We start from the raw sequence: 19,780 nt of genomic DNA, 5'->3' as shown, positions 1-19,780 counted from the left end.
GAGCTGATTGTCTGGCACCTTATCACTTTTCACTACTCCTAACACTGCTTAGTAAATAGACCCCTTAACTTGAATGCTTAGCAAAACAGGATTTCAGTTGTTAAAACACAATCCCAGCCAATGGATAATTGGGTAATGATAAAAATAAAAAATAAATTATCAGCAAACTCAATATTGAAGAAAATGCGACAGGATCATGTGAGGGCGAGAGCGGTGATTGAAGAAAAATATTCTGCCTCATTAATCGGTCTCGTGGCTAAAAACGTGCTATAAAAATAATACGAGCTGTGAAATTAGCGCAGGAGCAGCTGAGGAAGAAACGCATTGAATTCTTATTATTTCCCAACCTGTACCAGTCCATCTGTAACAATTACAATAAATAATTTAGTTTCCACAATGCTATGGAAAAATGATATATCCTGCTCAGCGGATGGCGACGTTTCTGGGCAAGAGTTTTTAATAATAAAAGAAATGACGTTAGACTTAGATTCAACTTGTAAATCCCTATAGAACAAATACACTTACAAAATACATTACTTGTAATGTTATTTAAGTTACGCTACATGAAGCCCCCTAAATTACATTATACAATTTTCAAAGCAATTCTTCAGTGTCATAGCTGACCATGATGCGTCAAGTTAGAAATGAGTTAAGTATTTTTTTGTTGTCTTTGCAAGCTTGTTGGGGCTCATGCAGAGTTATAGACGCGCCCGTTTACGTAGTGTGAATCGCACTTTAGTTGTCTCTGCGAGCTTGTTGGGGCTCATGCAGAGTTATAGACGCGCCCGTTTACGTAGTGTGAATCGCACTTTAGTTGTCTCTGCAAGCCTGTTGGGGCTCATGCAGAGTTATAGACATGCCCGTTTACATAGCGTGAATCGCACTTTAGTTGTCTCTGCCAGCCTATTGGGGCTCATGCAGAGTTATAGACGCGCCCGTTTACGTAGCGTGAATCGCACTTTAGTTGTCTTTGCGAGCTTGTTGGGGCTCATGCAGAGTTATAGACGTGCCCATTTACGTAGCGTGAATCGCACTTTAGTTGTCTCTGCGAACCTATTGGGGCTCATGCAGCGTTATAGAGGCGCCCGTTTATGTAGCGTGAATCGCACTTTAGTTGTCTCTGCGAGCCTATTGGGGCTCATGCAGAGTTATAGACGTGCCCGTTTACGTAGCGTGAATCGCACTTTAGTTGTCTCTGCGAGCCTATTGGGGCTCATGCAGAGTTATAGACGTGCCCGTTTACGTAGCGTGAATCGCACTTTAGTTGTCTCTGTGAGCCTATTGGGGCTCATGCAGAGTTATAGACGTGCCCGTTTACGTAGCGTGAATCGCACTTTAGTTGTCTTTGCCAGCCTATTGGGGCTCATGCAGAGTTATAGACGCGCCCGTTTACGTAGTGTGAATCGCACTTTAGTTGTCTTTGCGAGCTTGTTGGGGCTCATGCAGAGTTATAGACGTGCCCGTTTACGTAGCGTGAATCGCACTTTAGTTGTCTTTGCGAGCTTGTTGGGGCTCATGCAGAGTTATAGATGCGCCCGTTTACGTAGCGTGAATCGCACTTTAGTTGTCTTTGCGAGCTTGTTGGGGCTCATGCAGAGTTATAGAGGCGCCCGTTTATGTAGCGTGAATCGCACTTTAGTTGTCTCTGTGAGCCTATTGGGGCTCATGCAGAGTTATAGACGTGCCCGTTTACGTAGCGTGAATCGCACTTTAGTTGTCTCTGCGAGCTTGTTGGGTTCATGCAGAGTTATAGAGGCGCCCGTTTATGTAGCGTGAATCGCACTTTAGTTGTCTTTGCCAGCCTATTGGGGCTCATGCAGAGTTATAGAGGCGCCCGTTTACGTAGTGTGAATCGCACTTTAGTTGTCTTTGCGAGCTTGTTGGGGCTCATGCAGAGTTATAGAGGCGCCCGTTTACGTAGCGTGAATCGCACTTTAGTTGTCTCTGCGAGCCTATTGGGGCTCATGCAGAGTTATAAACGCGCCCGTTTACGTAGTGTGAATCGCACTTTAGTTGTCTTTGCGAGCTTGTTGGGGCTCATGCAGAGTTATAGAGGCGCCCGTTTACTTAGCGTGAATCGCACTTTAGTTGTCTCTGCGAGCTTGTTGGGGCTCATGCAGAGTTATAGAGGCGCCCGTTTACGTAGCGTGAATCGCACTTTAGTTGTCTCTGCGAGCCTATTGGGGCTCATGCAGAGTTATAGAGGCGCCTGTTTACGTAGCGTGAATCGCACTTTAGTTGTCTCTGCGAGCCTATTGGGGCTCATGCAGAGTTATAGACGCGCCCGTTTACGTAGTGTGAATCGCACTTTAGTTGTCTCTGCAAGCCTATTGGGGCTCATGCAGAGTTATAGAGGCGCCCGTTTACGTAGCGTGAATCGCACTTTAGTTGTCTCTGCAAGCCTATTGGGGCTCATGCAGAGTTATAGACATGCCCGTTTACGTAGCGTGAATCGCACTTTAGTTGTCTCTGCGAGCCTATTGGGGCTCATGCAGAGTTATAGATGCGCCCGTTTACGTAGCGTGAATCGCACTTTAGTTGTCTTTGCGAGCTTGTTGGGGCTCATGCAGAGTTATAGACGTGCCCATTTACGTAGCGTGAATCGCACTTTAGTTGTCTCTGCGAGCCTATTGGGGCTCATGCAGCGTTATAGAGGCGCCCGTTTATGTAGCGTGAATCGCACTTTAGTTGTCTCTGCGAGCCTATTGGGGCTCATGCAGAGTTATAGACGTGCCCGTTTACGTAGCGTGAATCGCACTTTAGTTGTCTCTGCGAGCCTATTGGGGCTCATGCAGAGTTATAGACGTGCCCGTTTACGTAGCGTGAATCGCACTTTAGTTGTCTCTGTGAGCCTATTGGGGCTCATGCAGAGTTATAGACGTGCCCGTTTACATAGCGTGAATCGCACTTTAGTTGTCTTTGCGAGCTTGTTGGGGCTCATGCAGAGTTATAGACGCGCCCGTTTACGTAGTGTGAATCGCACTTTAGTTGTCTTTGCGAGCTTGTTGGGGCTCATGCAGAGTTATAGAGGCGCCCGTTTATGTAGCGTGAATCGCACTTTAGTTGTCTCTGTGAGCCTATTGGGGCTCATGCAGAGTTATAGACGTGCCCGTTTACGTAGCGTGAATCGCACTTTAGTTGTCTCTGCGAGCCTATTGGGGCTCATGCAGAGTTATAGACGTGCCCGTTTACGTAGCGTGAATCGCACTTTAGTTGTCTCTGCGAGCTTGTTGGGGCTCATGCAGAGTTATAGACGTGCCCGTTTATGTAGCGTGAATCGCACTTTAGTTGTCTTTGCCAGCCTATTGGGGCTCATGCAGAGTTATAGACGCGCCCGTTTACGTAGTGTGAATCGCACTTTAGTTGTCTTTGCGAGCTTATTGGGGCTCATGCAGAGTTATAGACGTGCCCGTTTACGTAGCGTGAATCGCACTTTAGTTGTCTTTGCGAGCTTGTTGGGGCTCATGCAGAGTTATAGACGCGCCCGTTTACGTAGTGTGAATCGCACTTTAGTTGTCTTTGCGAGCTTGTTGGGGCTCATGCAAAGTTATAGATGCGCCCGTTTACGTAGCGTGAATCGCACTTTAGTTGTCTCTGCGAGCCTATTGGGGCTCATGCAGAGTTATAGAGGCGCCCGTTTACGTAGCGTGAATCACACTTTAGTTGTCTTTGCGAGCCTATTGGGGCTCATGCAGAGTTATAGACGTGCCCGTTTACGTAGCGTGAATCGCACCTTAGTTGTCTCTGCGAGCCTATTGGGGCTCATGCAGAGTTATAGAGGCGCCCGTTTACGTAGCGTGAATCGCACTTTAGTTGTCTCTGCGAGCCTATTGGGGCTCATGCATAGTTATAGAGGCTCCCGTTTACGTAGCGTGAATCGCACTTTAGTTGTCTTTGCGAGGCTATTGGGGCTCATGCAGAGTTATAGACGTGCCCGTTTACGTAGTGTGAATCGCACTTTAGTTGTCTTTGCGAGCTTGTTGGGGCTCATGCAGAGTTATAGACGCGCCCAGAGCCAGATTAACAATGGGGCGGATGGAGCTACAGCTCCAGGCCTTAACATAAAAATAGGCCCATTGTCATGACAACATGATGTTGACTGGCCATTTGCTCTCCACACGGTCAGCCATAAATCATAATTAGTAAAATAGTTTTTCTATTTACCTCACAAAATGAAGGATTTTTTTTCCTTTTACATATTTAGGGAGACATTGGAGCAGAGAGTATAGGAGGTACACCCACATGGTACTGGCCACACCCACACATCACTGGTCACGCCTCCTCTGCTTCTCATAATAGGCCCTTTGGTCATTTTCAGCTCCAGGCCCATGTGGCCATCAATCCGGCCCTGGACGCGCCCGTTTACGTAGTGTGAATCGCACTTTAGTTGTCTCTGCGAGCTTGTTGGGGCCCATGCAGAGTTATAGAGGCGCCCGTTTATGTAGCGTGAATCGCACTTTAGTTGTCTTTGCGAGCTTGTTGGGGCTCATGCAGAGTTATAGAGGCGCCCGTTTACGTAGTGTGAATCGCACTTTAGTTGTCTCTGCGAGGCTATTGGGGCTCATGCAGACTTATAGACGTGCCCGTTTACGTAGTGTAAATCGCACTTTAGTTGTCTTTGCGAGCTTGTTGGGGCTCATGCAGAGTTATAGACGCGCCCGTTTACGTAGTGTGAATCGCACTTTAGTTGTCTCTGCGAGCCTATTGGGGCTCATGCAGAGTTATAGACGTGCCCGTTTACGTAGTGTGAATCGCACTTTAGTTGTCTTTGCGAGCTTGTTGGGGCTCATGCAGAGTTATAGACGTGCCCGTTTACGTAGCGTGAATCGCACTTTAGTTGTCTCTGCGAGCCTATTGGGGCTCATGCAGAGTTATAAACGCGCCCGTTTACTTACCATATCCTGCGTGAATCGCACGGCGCTTTCTCAGGAGATGAGCGCACAGGAATGCTAAATGGCAGAGTAAAACGCATTCCGGGAGTCGCTATACGTAGGGCCATAGAGGCAGAAAGGGGGTGGGAAAGGGGGCTCTGATGTTAGCAAAGTTCAGTAAGGGCACATGTGTACAAACATACAGACCGAAATATATACCTGGGTAAGCTGTATTAAATGTGGGCCTCATTCAGAGATAGGCGCAGTTAGTACCGCCGCTGCGTCCTCAGTGGCTGCGCCGAAATATGCGAAAGCTGCAGGAGGCATCTTGAGTTAAAAGACTCCCTCTGCTGGCTTGTGTGAGCCGCTGCCGCATCCGTGGACACATCATCGGATCAAATGTGTGCAGTCAGTTGGTTCCTCTTCAATGCTGGGCACACCACGCCACTGACAGAGGTGGCACCCGTTCACCACTGCTCTGCAGAGGAACGGTGAGTGAGACATGCATGCCAACTGCCCAACCAATCAGGACAATGCAGTCCCAATTTTTAACGGCAGGTTAAAGCCTTCAAACCATGACTGTCCTACTGAAATCGGCACAGATGAGAGGTTATGCATTTAATTATGTTTCCAATTGCTTTGGAAGTGCTGGTTATGCCAACAAGGGATAGAAGATGACTTGGGCATAACCCTTTGTCTTGCTCCTGCTAACAAAAGATAGGAAGGCAGTGATCGGCTCTATCCATTGGAGAACAGAAACAGCCGCTGCCTTGAAGCAGCTCCCACAATTACCTGCAACAAGAAAATCATTTAACTCATGTGAATGGTTAAAAATCACTTTAGCAATATAAATCCTTCCAAAGAACAGTTTATGCCAGTCTTAAATCAGTAATTATATTTAACTAGGAATGATATCAGCGCTTATGAGAACTCCATCCCAAATATTCTCTCTCTGCTTTGTGGATTTTCAATTTCGGAGAAACAATCAAGACATTATTGAGGAACGAGACAGCTAATGCCACCGAGATGAGAATCATTAGTAAGCGTTAAACTGCTGATGTGTATTACTCAATGAGGCCCTCGGCGTGCAGGAAGGACCCGAGTTGTTTCAGCAATATAAATAAATAAATACATCTTTCTACTTTCACCATAATGGGATTTGCAGGCTGTTTTGTTCCCTTTTCCAGTGGATATTACAAGCATTCTGGCAAATTCCTGCTGGAAATTGCTTAAAAAAAATAAATAATTGGGCCGTCCAGTCTGGCGTTACGCCTTATCTGTTTTATAGTGTTTGGTGCCATGGAAAGACAGTGTGTATTAAAAAACAAAACAAAAAGAAAAAACAAAAACAAATCCATTCAGACTGTTCAGTGTTTCTTTTTTCATTACAAACCATTTTATTTTATTTGACTGCGTCGAGGAGGATGGTTCCCCAGTGTTCGCAGGTAGCAGTTTCTCTAAAGGTGTTTTTGGGAGATGAGACAGAACGTGGTATCCATGTACTTCTGTGTTAAAACAGATGGACCGGCTTGGTCGTAAGTTTACCGACACCCGGGGATCTACTTATAAAACGATAAACTCTGCTTTTACCTATATATTATAAACCTTTGTCTGCTGCCCTTCATTTCTGCCGAACACCGACGCTAAAAATAGCGCAGAGTCTTTTCACGCCACATTAATGCAGAGTAAAAATAAAATTTTCACCTTCTCAGAGCCGATGTTGAAGTCGGTAAAGCGGTTGAAAAAGGAAAGTAATTTCAATTCACGTTGTTCTTTGGTTCTTTTTTATTTTATTTTTTTCAATGCGTTTATTTTTGTCAATATATTCTTAAGCAGTGCAGGCAGTTTTCTTTTCCTTTTATGTACAAATGGTTTCTAGCCTTATTACTTCCTTTCTGCCTTTTTTTTTTTGCTTGTCTTATGTCAGAAGCTCACTATACTCCAGCAGGAGTTGAAAAGAAATTTTATGCAAAACTCTGTTTTGTCATTTATCTGCATACTCAATATGACAATTTAAATCTATAAAAGTAAAAATAAACCGTTAGACTCTTTAAATAGCAAGCAGGGAGGTCCAAGTCGGATGTCCAGGGGACGTGGTATTCCTCATTCTGTTAAACCTTCTATCGGATGAGGTGTTGTCATGTGTGCAAACCACTTATCATACTAACATAAAATAAAGACACTGAGACGTGGATTTGGCAGATAACTTGATGGCGATTTATTGGAGCAATAATAATTATTATTTATTATTTATTTAAGGATGTATGGTGGCAAAGAAAGGAAGGCCAGAAATCAGCCAAATCTGCTATGCCCACACACAAACAACAAAAGGCATAGCAGGCGTAGATCGCCCAGAGTGCATACACATAACCATGTAAATCATGTCAACAACAAAAGGTAACGCTCACCCGCATCTTGACTTCCCACCCGTTTAGGTGGTGATACTGCCCCCCGTTAGGTTGGTACAGCCAACTACCAGTCAACGAAGGGAGCGCCCTTAAATCATAATTGCACCCGGACTGGCGACCTGCCGTTCTTTCCCGCCACCCAAAACCAAACCCACAACATACCAAAATTTATAGGGGAGGGAGGGTGGGGAATCTGGAACAAAGAGGCTTTGGCCCACACTTCTAGCCCTTTATATAATGTTCCTGTTACAAACCCGCCCCTGCTTGCCATAGGCTAACTCCAACAAGTAATTTGCATACATGCCGGCTCCTATCCTAGAGGTATAAAACACCTCTTTTCTTATGTAATCTTTCGGTTTCTCTATCTGCAAATTGTGCCTTTGCGTTGCGAGGAAGAAGCTATTATAAATCGCATCAACAAACCCCCAGACACCGATTTCACTGGGGAAGTGGCTGACAGCCGGGAGGCTGATCGGAATAAGGGAGGCTGGTCTACTTTCTACTCTGATTTCTGCAGTTTCCTGGACTGTCCAAGAAACTTGGCAAGTACGGTACAGTAGCAAGGCAAGATCACCGCTGCAAACCACAGCAATCTGGTGTAGGTTCTGGGAAACAGAAAACTGCCGAGTACAAACATCTCAGTGTTACCTCCATTGATTTATGAACTGGTGATGATCACTGAGTAATTAGAAAACCCTGGAATTAATCTCTTAACCCCTGCAGCTCACAAAACAACTATCTCATCAGCAGATAAGTAATGCCACAAGGACCAGCCAGACAGAATCCATGGTGCAAAGCCCCAGCAGCTATACTGATGGATCAATTGGGCTAACATTGGTGCCAAGGCCAAGGTTCTGGGGGCAACTGACACGCCAGCAGCCGACATGTGAGTGCAGCAGACGGCAGCTTATTGCTGATTATTATAGGAGATCCATAATTCCTTTTAACCAGTTCAATTTCAGCTGCATTTCTGTGCTGGAAAAGTAGCTTGGCTGAAGTGGTCCGGGCAATGCAGGCTGAGCACCCGTCTGCATACAGTACAAGCCAAAATAATAGTAGTGCCCTGCACTGTATGAGCTGTATAAATATGAGGCTTCTTTATATTACATTGCTCTTCGTGATAAATATACCCAGCTGCCGCTGAAGGAAGTCTCCACTCTACAGATCGATCCGCCAGTCACTATTCATCTGGTAGTATGCCTCCTATACACAGTATTAATGCACAGATCAATACAGCGGGCAGTGGAGGATATAGCTCAGCTTTCGCTGCAGAATCCAGACTTTTGAGTCTTTCCTCGCTCTGACCATCAATAACATGGTATCGTCGTTGTGTCGTTGCTGACATTTTATAGAAAATTGGAATTTAGGTGAGGTCTATATAGGCCACCTGAGTATATGTGGATTGTAAGCTTTTGAGACTATTTAGGTCCCTTTGTCAGGGATGCTGCTAATAATAATATAAGGTACTAGTTAAACTTGAATTGTCTCCTTGCATGTAGCGCAGACACTTGGCGCGTCTGGTCCCGTGAGACACTGCGTTGATACGACTAGGAGGCGCCAGCAGACTGTGCAGCTGATTCATTTGATATGTGACACTTGTATGTCTGTCTGTGACTGAATCTCTCAATCAGCATGAGAAGTGCGACCGTGCAGCGGCCGGAGCTTTTTTTTCCCACGCCAAGTTCCGTTTACAGTCTTGATCGAACACAGATATACAAGTGTCACATATCAAATGAATCAGCAAAGTCTCCCGGTGCGTCCTAGTGCCAACACTAGTGGAGTCGCACAGGGACCTGACGGATCACTCACGCCTGTCATATCGCGCTGCATGGCGTGTTGAGGCCAGATGAGGAAGGACACATCTGTACATAGCGCCACAGATTGGGACGGTTAGATGGGCTCAGAGGTTGGTGTAACCCATGGCGACCAGTCATGTTATGATATATTTACTACAGTTTAGAAAATAGAGGTAAACATGTTTTGGTTGCTGTAGATGGAATGTTACTGATTAACGGACCTATTTATGAATATGTGGCTATAGGGCACACTGTCCAGAAAGTTACTTTATAGAAAACCAGTATTCACCGTTCTTTCCTGACTGATAGCTTGCATGCAGTACTGGCCGGCAGAGGTCATGCTTTCCTGTCCAGTCTGGTTGGCAGAGGTCATGCTTTCCTGTCCAGTCTGGTTGGCAGAGGTCATGCTTTCCTGTCCAGTCTGGTTGGCAGAGGTCATGCTTTCCTGTCCAGTCTGGTTGGCAGAGGTCATGCTTTCCTGTCCAGTCTGGTTGGCAGCGGTCATGCTTTCCTGTCCAGTCTGGTTGGCAGCGGTCATGCTTTCCTGTCCAGTCTGGTTGGCAGAGGTCATGCTTTCCTGTCCAGTCTGGTTGGCAGCGGTCATGCTTTCCTGTCCAGTCTGGTTGGCAGCGGTCATGCTTTCCTGTCCAGTCTGGTTGGCAGCGGTCATGCTTTCCTGTCCAGTCTGGACGCATATACACAGAATTGTCAGCTCACACTTGTAGTGTTGGATTAACAACAGGGCAACTAGGGTGGTCACACACCGCAGTATGGCATAATGTGAACTGGGGTTTCTGTGCGACATGTGAACTGGGGGGCACTACAGCAGGGGTAGCCAACCTCGGTCCTCGAGAACTACCAACACTTCACGTTTTCCAGATCACCCAGCAGGTGCACAGGTGTAGTCATTACTCACTGACACATTTGAAAAGATCCTCAGGTGGAGCTAATTATTTCACTGGCGCTTCTGTGAAGAGACCTGGATAACATGCACTGTTGGTAGCTCACGAGGACCAGGGTTGGTTACCCCTGCACTACAGTGTGTTGAACAATTTTTTTTGTGCTGGGAGTATTTACACATTATAATTTTTAGTAATATTATATTACAGTGTATCCTTTTGACAATTTTATTCTTAAGGGGGACCCAGAAGTTGCCCCGGGACCCCCAAAAAACGTTATCCAGCCCTGCGCACATGCCCAACGTACTAAAAGCTCGGCTTGGCATTCCAGTTATAGGTTAAACTTAACCTCTCATTTGTAAAAAAATAAATAAAAAAAAATTATTTAAATAAATAAATCATTGCTTCTGCTGGCTGTCCTTGCTTCCACCATCCTGAGCTGGCCATACGTGATAAAAGGATTACAGCGTTATTTATACCACCAAGATCCTTGTGCACTGCAAGTAGTTTCTTCCTTCAGTAGCTCGCCAGAAGCCCTATCTCCTGCGGAAAAACACCCAAAAGGGATTATGGGGCTCATTTATCAATGAGTTTGATCATACCCAATGGGTTTTAAAACTCGTTGCATAGGATAAATGATGCTCCAGCCAATCAGCTCCCAGCTGTCATCTGTTTGAAAAAATTACAGTTGGGAGCTGATTGGCTGGAGCACCATTTATCAAATGCATCGAGCTTTAGCACTCGTTGCGTATGATAAAACTCCTTGATAAGTGGGCCCCTATGTCCTCCTGTTTCATCCCCTTTTTCCTGTAAATCCTAAACTTGCATCTGATAACAGCTAAATCAGGAACTATTCACTTTGTTACTTAGACACATACACAGTAGCAAAAAAAATTGCGACATCGTCTGTGTGTCCCCCTCTGAACCAAGGGCCTGTCTGAGCCACATATATAGAATTCAGAGGCAGAGAGAACACTGAGAATAACGTTTCTGTGTAAAGCTGCTATTTCCGCCTTTTGCAGTCGCTTTAAAATCCAACGTTGGCAACGAAATGATCACAATTCAGCACACATACAGTTTGACCATGAAGGTAACCTTAGCAGGGCTGTTTTTGGTGATCCATCAGTGAATTAAGCCCCAGACATTACAACCAATTTATGTCTAAACTACGTCCCTGTGTGCGCAGACATCTGCGGTATTTAAAGTAGATCAGAGCTGAAGCACAATCTGTTTCCAATGGACAGATCATTTTGTCACATTTGGGAAATGCATATAGGAACATTCCCACACCTTGGCGGAGACGGTGGATGTACCAGGACTACACACACTTATTGTAACCGCAGGTTATGTGATGCCTGAAATAGAGATAAATCATTGTCAGACCTTTCTCTTAATATGACCTTCAAACCATCGAAATGCTAGTGAACAACAGACAAATATTAGGGGAAAGAAGTAAAACACAAACCCTATGATACCATGGTATAATACTTTATGGATGAACCTTTTGAGTTTATTATAACAGTGAGTCCCAGTGCAGTAACAAGGCTCAACTGCGCCCTGTGCCGCCCCTTGCCCATTGAGCGCATGATGTAATTATGTTACGCGCACGACGTCATTACGTCGCGCAGAGTGGGCGACGTCCTGAGGACACTCCGTCTGGTCAGGCTGCCTCCCTGGAGCGTCCAAAGAACCCAGCAGCAATCCTGGCTGTAGGGTGCCATTTCAGGCACCCTGCTAGCCAGAAGCAAGGGCCGTGGGGTGGATACGGTGCTGCGTCACTGCTTGCACATCCATCCCTAGTTACGGTCCTGAGGAGTCCACTTGATTCAGTCTCTATCAATTTCGCACATCTAGATAATAATACAAAGCACTAAACTGATCAAGGCGCGTTTTGTTAGACCTCCGGAAAAAACGTCATAAATCCTGTCTGGAAATAAAGAGGTAGTTGTGATAGGCAAGATAGCTCCAACCGCATTTGCGCGGCCATGAAGCAGGAGACCTCTCCTGATTGGCTGACTGTGTATTAAGTAGACGGGCTTACTGCACGTCATCTGCATCTGGGGCAGTCTGTGTCCTCAATGAGCCCCCTTTTTTTTATTCATAGAGATTACATTGGATTAGCGATAGAAGTAGATTCCAGGTTAGTATATATGAATAGAACTACACTGCAGTACGGGTCACTATTATTTTTATTTATGTTGAGGTGTAATGTTAGTTAATAACTGACTATTTATAAGCGGCAAACATTTTTTATTTACTTATTAATTTTATGGGACTTCAATTATTTATTAAATAGGGTCAAATATATATATTTAATAAACAGGAGGAAAATTGCCTCTTTATTTAGCTCATTCCACAGGTCTTCAATGGAGTAGAGTTCTGGGCCCTGAACAGGCCATTCCAAGATTCTGATCATCTTTTCTGACGCCATTCCATGGCTGACTTGGATGTAGGCTCGATATGGATATCATGGAAGGTGAAATTGTTTTCATCTTTGACTTTCTGAGAGAGACCGTCAGGTTTCGTACCAGTACATCTATTTGGATCTACTCATCTATTCATTTTGCCCTTTATCCTGACCCAGAGGAGCAACCCTAAAGCATGATGTTTCCACCACCATGCGTCACAGTAGGTATGGTACTATGGTTTTCTTCAGGCGATGGGCTGTATTGTCATTACGTCAAACATGTCTATCAGATTTAAGAACAAAAAGTTCAATCTTGGTCTTAAAATACTGTGAGACAATTCCCACATGGTTTATGCTGAGTCTATTACGTTCTAAAATTCAGACGGACTTAGATGGGTTTTTTTCTGTCAGAAATGTCTTCCATATTGTCACCCACTCATTTCACTAGGAAGTGGGCAGGAAGCGCCAGGTCCAGATTATCAATGGGACGGATGGAGCTACAGCCCCTGGCCTCCACATAAAAATACTGTAGGCCCATCATCATGACAGCCTGACTATGACCAGCTGGCCAAACAGGCGGCCATAAATCAGAATTATTAAAATTACATTTCTAGTTTCCTCACTATTGGTGCATTCATCATAACTTAATTTCTACAAACTTCACATTTTCACCTACTTTTGTATAAAGTAATTGTCATGGGTATTCATTATAAAGGTAACACAGGAGAGTTCACGGATATATCTCCTGCTTACTTTTCATCCCTGATGTGGCCCGCCATCCCCATACACTAGTATGGGGACCTAAATTCATCAAGCTCTAAAAATAATATATTTATCGGAGTTTGACTGCGGGAATTTACGTCATCTTTAGATGGCGTTTGTTCCCAGACCACAGCTCCTTCCTATGGGAAGGAGTCCCGGGTTGCGAAGAGGGATCCATTCTGATCCCGCCGCCTCTGTACGGCTCCTTCCGCCGGAGGTCGCGCATGCGTGGACTGACGTATATGCAGTAGACCTGCCGAGTCTGGCCCCCGATATTTAGCATAATGAACGGACCCCTAAATGTTTACATTTTTATATTTTTACATATTTAGGGAGACATTGGGGCTGACAGTGTAGGAGGTGGACACACCCACATGGCACTGGCCACACCCACAAAGCTTCCCTGCTTGAACATATTCAGTCCCAGGCCCACCTAGCCCTTAATCCGGCTCTGAGAAGCACAAGTGAGGAGGGGTATCCTGCTCTCCAGGAAGTTTGGCAACTCTCCAAAATTAAGGAGTCTCCTGGACATACTGGGAGAGTAGGCATTAATGTGTTCTTTGCTGTCCTGCCAACCTGCCTTATTTCACCCGCCCCTGCCAGCATTTAGCGTCTCTCTGCTACCTCCACCACTTTTCTGATTAGCGCTAAGACAGAGCAGCTGCACTGTAGGGAGCGCCAACATTTATGTGCAAGTCCTTAAGAGAGTGCAGAGTCATTGTACAGGAGCTTCTAGAGTCCTTGGCATTTATTATTCCAGAAGCAAAAAAAATACCACTGAATTCATGACATTGTGTCTAAAATGATGCTCTGTGTACAGTTCATTAACTGTACGTACATGTTTATTATAGTCACCAACTTAATTAAGTCAAATCAAATACCATTGATCATGAAACTAATTTACAACTCTAATTGTGTAGCCGCTGTCCAGACCTGAAACTGCTGCTGTCTTGTAAGCATTTGCGCGGTGACGACGCATCCCGGCGAAAACGCATCCCGGCGAAACTCAACAGGTGAAAAGTGCTGTCAAATATGGGGAAATCAGCCTGACACCCCCCAAAAGATGCACTGACATTGGGGATGAATATTCATGTCCCCGAATAGCCCTATTGAAGCTATTTGGGGTACTTAAGTGCTGTCAATTGCTTCTAATTAGCATCTTTACACAAGTGGTGAAGAATAGCATTAAGCAGGTTTTTTTTATGGAAATAAGTAGTCCTGTCAAATTTGGGGTACTTGAAAATGGGTGCAAGCATGGTTTAAAATCGCTAAAGTGAAGTTTTAAAAACCGTAAAAAACTCATCTTTTGCATGCACCTGCAATCAACAAAATTCCTCCCCCTTACTTGCAGACCCCCCAAAAGTCTATTTCGCTAGTATAAAAGTTTGTACCCCCACTTTGCACTTTTTCGCTGTGGGCAGGGACGGATGTTTTTTTGGGGCCCCAGGGCAACTAGCTTGTGGGGGCTCCTACCGATAAAATTATGAATAAGATATAAGGTGATGCTATTAAAAAATATATATTCTGTGAATACTCACCATAAATGTGTTAAACACACTGTAGTGCCCCCAGTTCACATTATGACACACAGAAACCCCAGTACACATATGCCACAGTGCCCCTGCACTGGTGATATAGCTATGTGTGCCCCCACCCACCCCCACTCTGTGTGGAGGCCTCTGGGCAACTGCCCAAGCTGCCCCGTTGTCAATCCGACTCTGTGGGCAACCACTGGGATTCTTGGAACTTGTAGCAGGCCTGTTCGGTCACACATGCAGTGGTTCCCCATATGAAAGTTGATTTGTATTGAGCACCTGTATCTCCAATGTCCATGTAGGAGTCTCCTGGATGCAACCCTAGAGTACGTTTCTGCACAGTAGTTTTCTCCAGGACAATCCTAGCTTTATTGCTGACCAAGAGCAATTGTCTAGCAGATTGGACGTGTATACGAGGTCAGTCTGCCTTAACCTTTTTGGGGAGTAGGGTAATATTTCCTGCTTTATAAATGTCTATGAGGTAAGTAGACAACTCAGTTGCAAATTTTCCCTAGTAACCTTCCCCTGGAAGCACTATGGACCTCCTTCAGACCCGGTCGCAACCGCTGAGCGCTCGCAACTGGGTCGATGTTTAGGTCCTGCGCACACGCAGCGGCCGCACTGCGCGTGCGCAAGCCCCGGAGCGAGAGAGAAATTCTCTTGCTCCGGAGCTCACTACAAAAGGGGCGGCTGTAGATGGTGATCGACAGCTCGACCCGTTTTGTAGGCGTGGCAGGGGGGGTGGTTTTGTGGGCGGCCGCACTGACATCAGCAGTGATGTCAGTGGGGAGCTTCCTGCTCGATCAGAGCAGGAAGCTTCCTGGGGCTTGTGGCTGCCCAGACCCAACCTTAGGGTCTCGTCGCAAGCCTCTATGGTCGCGATGGTCTTGACCATTGCAACCATCAACCTGGTCAGTCGCTAAAGCGCTTAGCTAGCGACCAGGAGGCCGCACTTGAAAAGGCAAGCGTCCACCCTCCTTCAGAGTGAGCGCTCGCTTCTTGCAACCGCCTCTGAATGAGGGCCTATGTGCTAATCACACACAGGACATACAGTGCCAGGAAAAGGGGTTTTCTCCCCTTGCGACTTTCAGTCCGAGCCAATAGAAAGCCACGGCTCTGCCTTTCCAACAGTCCTAACTGAATTCTAGGCGGCGCAGTCCCGAGAAGCCAATGTTTGCCCACTTGTGCCGGTCCCAACTCTATTCGTGCACAGATGATAGAAAAGACGATTTATCTTTTTACCAGAAAATAATTTACATACATTAACATACTGTACATCCTTATTTAAGAGCATCGGTATAGTTTGAAGCCAGATATAACTAGCATGAGATAGATGACAGGGTAACAAAAGACCAGCAATTATCGTTGATGTTTCCCAGAGACAGACACACACAGGGGCTTATTTAATGACATGGTGCAAAGAGCAATTACGTGCTGTAACCCCTAGTAACCAATCAGCTATCAGATCTTAGCAGATTAGTGTCACAGGACTAATGATACCGAAGTCAGCTACAGTATGTGTCTGACTCAGGCAGTTTTATTTCTTTAAATAAGCCCTTTTGTCAGCTCCAGAACATGAGAGAGGTTCATTTACTGCAAATGCAGCTTCAGTCGCGTCACGTGATTGGAAATACACTATTCACCCTGTTAGTAAGACCAAAGGCTCCGTCTAAGCAAGATGGCTTAAGCAAACCAATTAACGGATGGATAAGAGAGACATCATGTTGTACTATAGTATCTTAATGGATCTGATCAGTTCCACTGAATAAAATGTTTAAGCAAAATAACAGTTTATCCCTGTATAGTTGCCGCTAGATAGCTACCTTATTGATTTACAAGATGAAAGGTCACAAGCATTCATACAGCGACCGTGGACAGAGTGAAGACGTGCCTCGAATGCTCTTCGCTGGCTAATTTCTGAAATCGTCTTTGGGCTTGTGTTAGATGGAGAATAGATTACTCTGAACAGGTGACTCGGCATGGCGGGAAATCTCTGTGACTGATAAGGTGTAATGGAGTTGATGTCACCTTCAGTACATAATACAGCCCCACACCTAGGGGTACATTTACTAAGATGTGAGTTCTATTTAAGAAGTGAAGTTGCCCATAGCAACCAATCAGATTCTACTTCTCATTTATCTAGCACCTTCTAGAAGAAAATACCTGAAATCTGATTGGTTGCTATGGGCAACATCACTTCTTAATAGAACTCCCAGCTTAGTAAATTTACCCTCTACAGTAGATCAGAATTACATGTAATAACCCACTCAGTGAAAAGAATCCACTTCTGAAACCAAATCAGTAAGAATCTCCTCTCTGGCTAAATGTTACCGCGGCATCTAAAGTACTGAAGTAACTTACAGAGGAATTATCACAAAATGGAAAAACTAATTATAGATTTCTTACTACTAAGGGCCATATCCAAATAGCCGCGGTAAATTACCGCGGCTAATTAGCTCGCTTGGGGCTATCCAATTATCCACGTAGTCGGCATGACGACAGCACTTATCAGGGGGGGGTTTTCGGGAATTGATGTGTCCCGAAAAATAATCCGCGATAAGTGCTGTTTTTTCGCCCAGAAAAAGGGCGAGAACACATAGGGCCGCGAGCTTATCGCGGCTCCTATGTGTTAACGGGCGAACTATCCTATTAATTCGCCCGAATTAATAGGATAGGGATGAAAAAAATATAGGCGAAAATCGGGGATCAATTAGCGCCCGCACAGTATCCGGGGCTAATTGGATATGGCTCTGTATAATGTATTGTTCAATGCTGTTATTGTTTATTATCACAAATGGGGGGAGAAGACCAGATAACAACTTTGCGTTTTTCCCATAGGCATTATTTACCTAGAATGAGCAATCTGACGAGGCGGTTGCTAGTTTCTGATGTCATATAAGATGACATCAGCAAACGCCTCATCGTGGCACTCAGTAGGTGCACTATGGGGCGTCATTATTTCAGGACTACTTTTTTTTTTTCGCCCAATGTAAAAAGGTTGTCCCTAGCCTGCCAATGCCTTTCTTTGTATTTTGATTAAAATAGCTATAATAGTGCGAGACTGTTCAGCAATAAGATCACAGGGATATATCTAACATTCATGGTTAAAAACAAGACAAGCTTTGAAGTCAATTATTTTTACAGCAGAAATTAAATATATCCACTTCTGTACATGGAGACACCTTGCAAGCCTAATCGCCCCCTATTATTTTCCATGACAAGCCCATTCGGAGTCTGTTGGCGCACTCGTCATATCAATGACCTCTAACAAGTCCCGATTTTCTCCTCCTTAGGTACGATACAATTATCAACCAGTGGGAGACAGTTGCCCCTCTTCCCAAACCGGTACATTCCGCGGCAGCGACAGTGTGCGGAGGGAAGATCTACGTGTTCGGAGGAGTGAATGAAGCGGGCAGAGCGGCCGGGGTGCTGCAGTCTTATGTGCCGCAGACCAACACGTGGAGCTTCATCGAATCGCCAATGATTGGTAAGAATCCCCAGTTGAGCTTTTCTTCCTCAGAATAATAAACGCAGAGCTGAGAAGAAAGGGTAGGGAGGGCCCTTCACACAAGAAAATTTTACAATTTAAGTGGTAAAACGGAAGAACAGGACACAAGAGGGAGGGAGAGTGGAGATGGGGAAAGTTGTGAGAGGGCATCAGTAGTGTAGGTGTAAGTAATGATGTTCCTTTGAATGGAGTGAACACCTCTGTGTGTAAGAACATCGTACATAACATGCCATTGTGCCAGCCCTGTCCCGAAGAGCAAAATGGCAGCCGCCTAGGGGTTCTAATGAGACATTATTCTCCCGAGCATTATCACGCTATAATAAACAATCATCCTGAGATGTGCTCAATGCAAGACAAATCACAGTTAAGCATCCTGCAAACACTCTTCTGGATTCATTTTACCTGGAACCAAAAATGGCATTTAAGGATTTCCATAACAAAAGCTCAGTTAGTTCGATGAAGACACAGATAATGTGTTTTGTCAGAATTGGAACAAAAAAAAAAAAAAACGGGATAAATTTGCCTCAAACCACTTAGAAAAATACCCAAGACAGATAAAAAATGGCTTTATTGTAAATATAGGAACACCATTATGCATCACAATATTGTGTAGGCTTAAAATGAATCTTGGTCCCAGAGGCCCATATTTGGTTAACAGAAGCTTGTAATCAGACATCAGTGACTGCGTAAATGTGCACACAGTGAATGGCCACAAACATAATAGTCATCCAGATAAGACAAGGTGGTAATGGTATTATAAAGCTGATGATTATAAATACACTGAATTATAAAAGGAGATGAAAAGTGGAGTTCAAAAGGGAATTCAAAAAGAAAACATTTAAAAGTAAAACTTAAAGGACAACTCCAGCCAGTAAAACCTGTGTCCCATATCTGCAAATGGTGCTGTCTAGATGTACAGAAGCTCCACGTACAGCTGGGAGAAGTCTGAGCGTAAACTCAGGGCACAGGGCTGTCCAAGCAGCAGACTAGCCGGATGCTCTAGTGTGTCTCTTCCAATACTATTAATAGTTTGGGGAAAGGCGACATTGGGAAAGTCTTCAGCTTATCCAGCGTTCCTCATTAAAAAATGTGCTGAAACACAACGTTAGAGGCACATATTTGTGTGACTGAGAACTGCCCATCAATCTCTATATTTTTGGACAGTTCTTCAGCTGGTGCTGAGCAGCACATTATAATGAGATCCAAGCTGTTCCCATGACAGATTTCCGCAGATATTGAAAAATTGGGAGCTGTCAGCTTTTTTTTTTTTGTCAAGCTGTTTGACAGATAAGAGGGGGAGGGCAGGAGCTTGACCCGAGAGAATGGATCTTTGTCTGGTTTGGCAATATTTGGTGATCTGGTAGTTCAGTCCGATACAGGGGTGTAATTCATAAACAGCGTGCCTATTAGCAAAGTTTGGAGCTTACTTATCAAGTATTGTGGCCATATCAGCTCTTGTAACTCCGTCTTTGGGTGGCATTAACAGAAACAGAGGACTGGAATTCAATTATTTTTTTTTTTTATCAGTCTGGATCTTCTTAAAATGAATTGGGATACTGTCCTGCAATTGGGCGCTGCCGCCGGGCTCCAGCTC

At 44.9% G+C, this 19,780-nt stretch overlaps 1 protein-coding gene across 1 annotated transcript in view; it reads left to right on the top strand.

Annotated features, from left to right (window-relative positions):
* KLHL29 (kelch like family member 29) overlaps positions 1–19,780 on the top strand; it is a 926,340-nt gene that overhangs the window by 838,685 nt on the left and 67,875 nt on the right. The window contains exon 12 of the mRNA XM_088467301.1: positions 17,972–18,165. Within this exon, the coding sequence (XP_088323427.1) occupies positions 17,972–18,165 (194 nt within the window). The remainder of the gene's footprint in view (positions 1–17,971; positions 18,166–19,780) is intronic.

The sequence above is a fragment of the Taudactylus pleione genome, unplaced genomic scaffold (assembly GCF_031769625.1).
Source record: "Taudactylus pleione unplaced genomic scaffold, aTauple2 ptg000070l, whole genome shotgun sequence".
Taxonomy (NCBI): Eukaryota; Metazoa; Chordata; class Amphibia; order Anura; family Myobatrachidae; genus Taudactylus; species Taudactylus pleione.
Note: the sequence above shows the minus strand (reverse complement) of the source record. Positions and strands in the feature narration are given on the sequence as shown.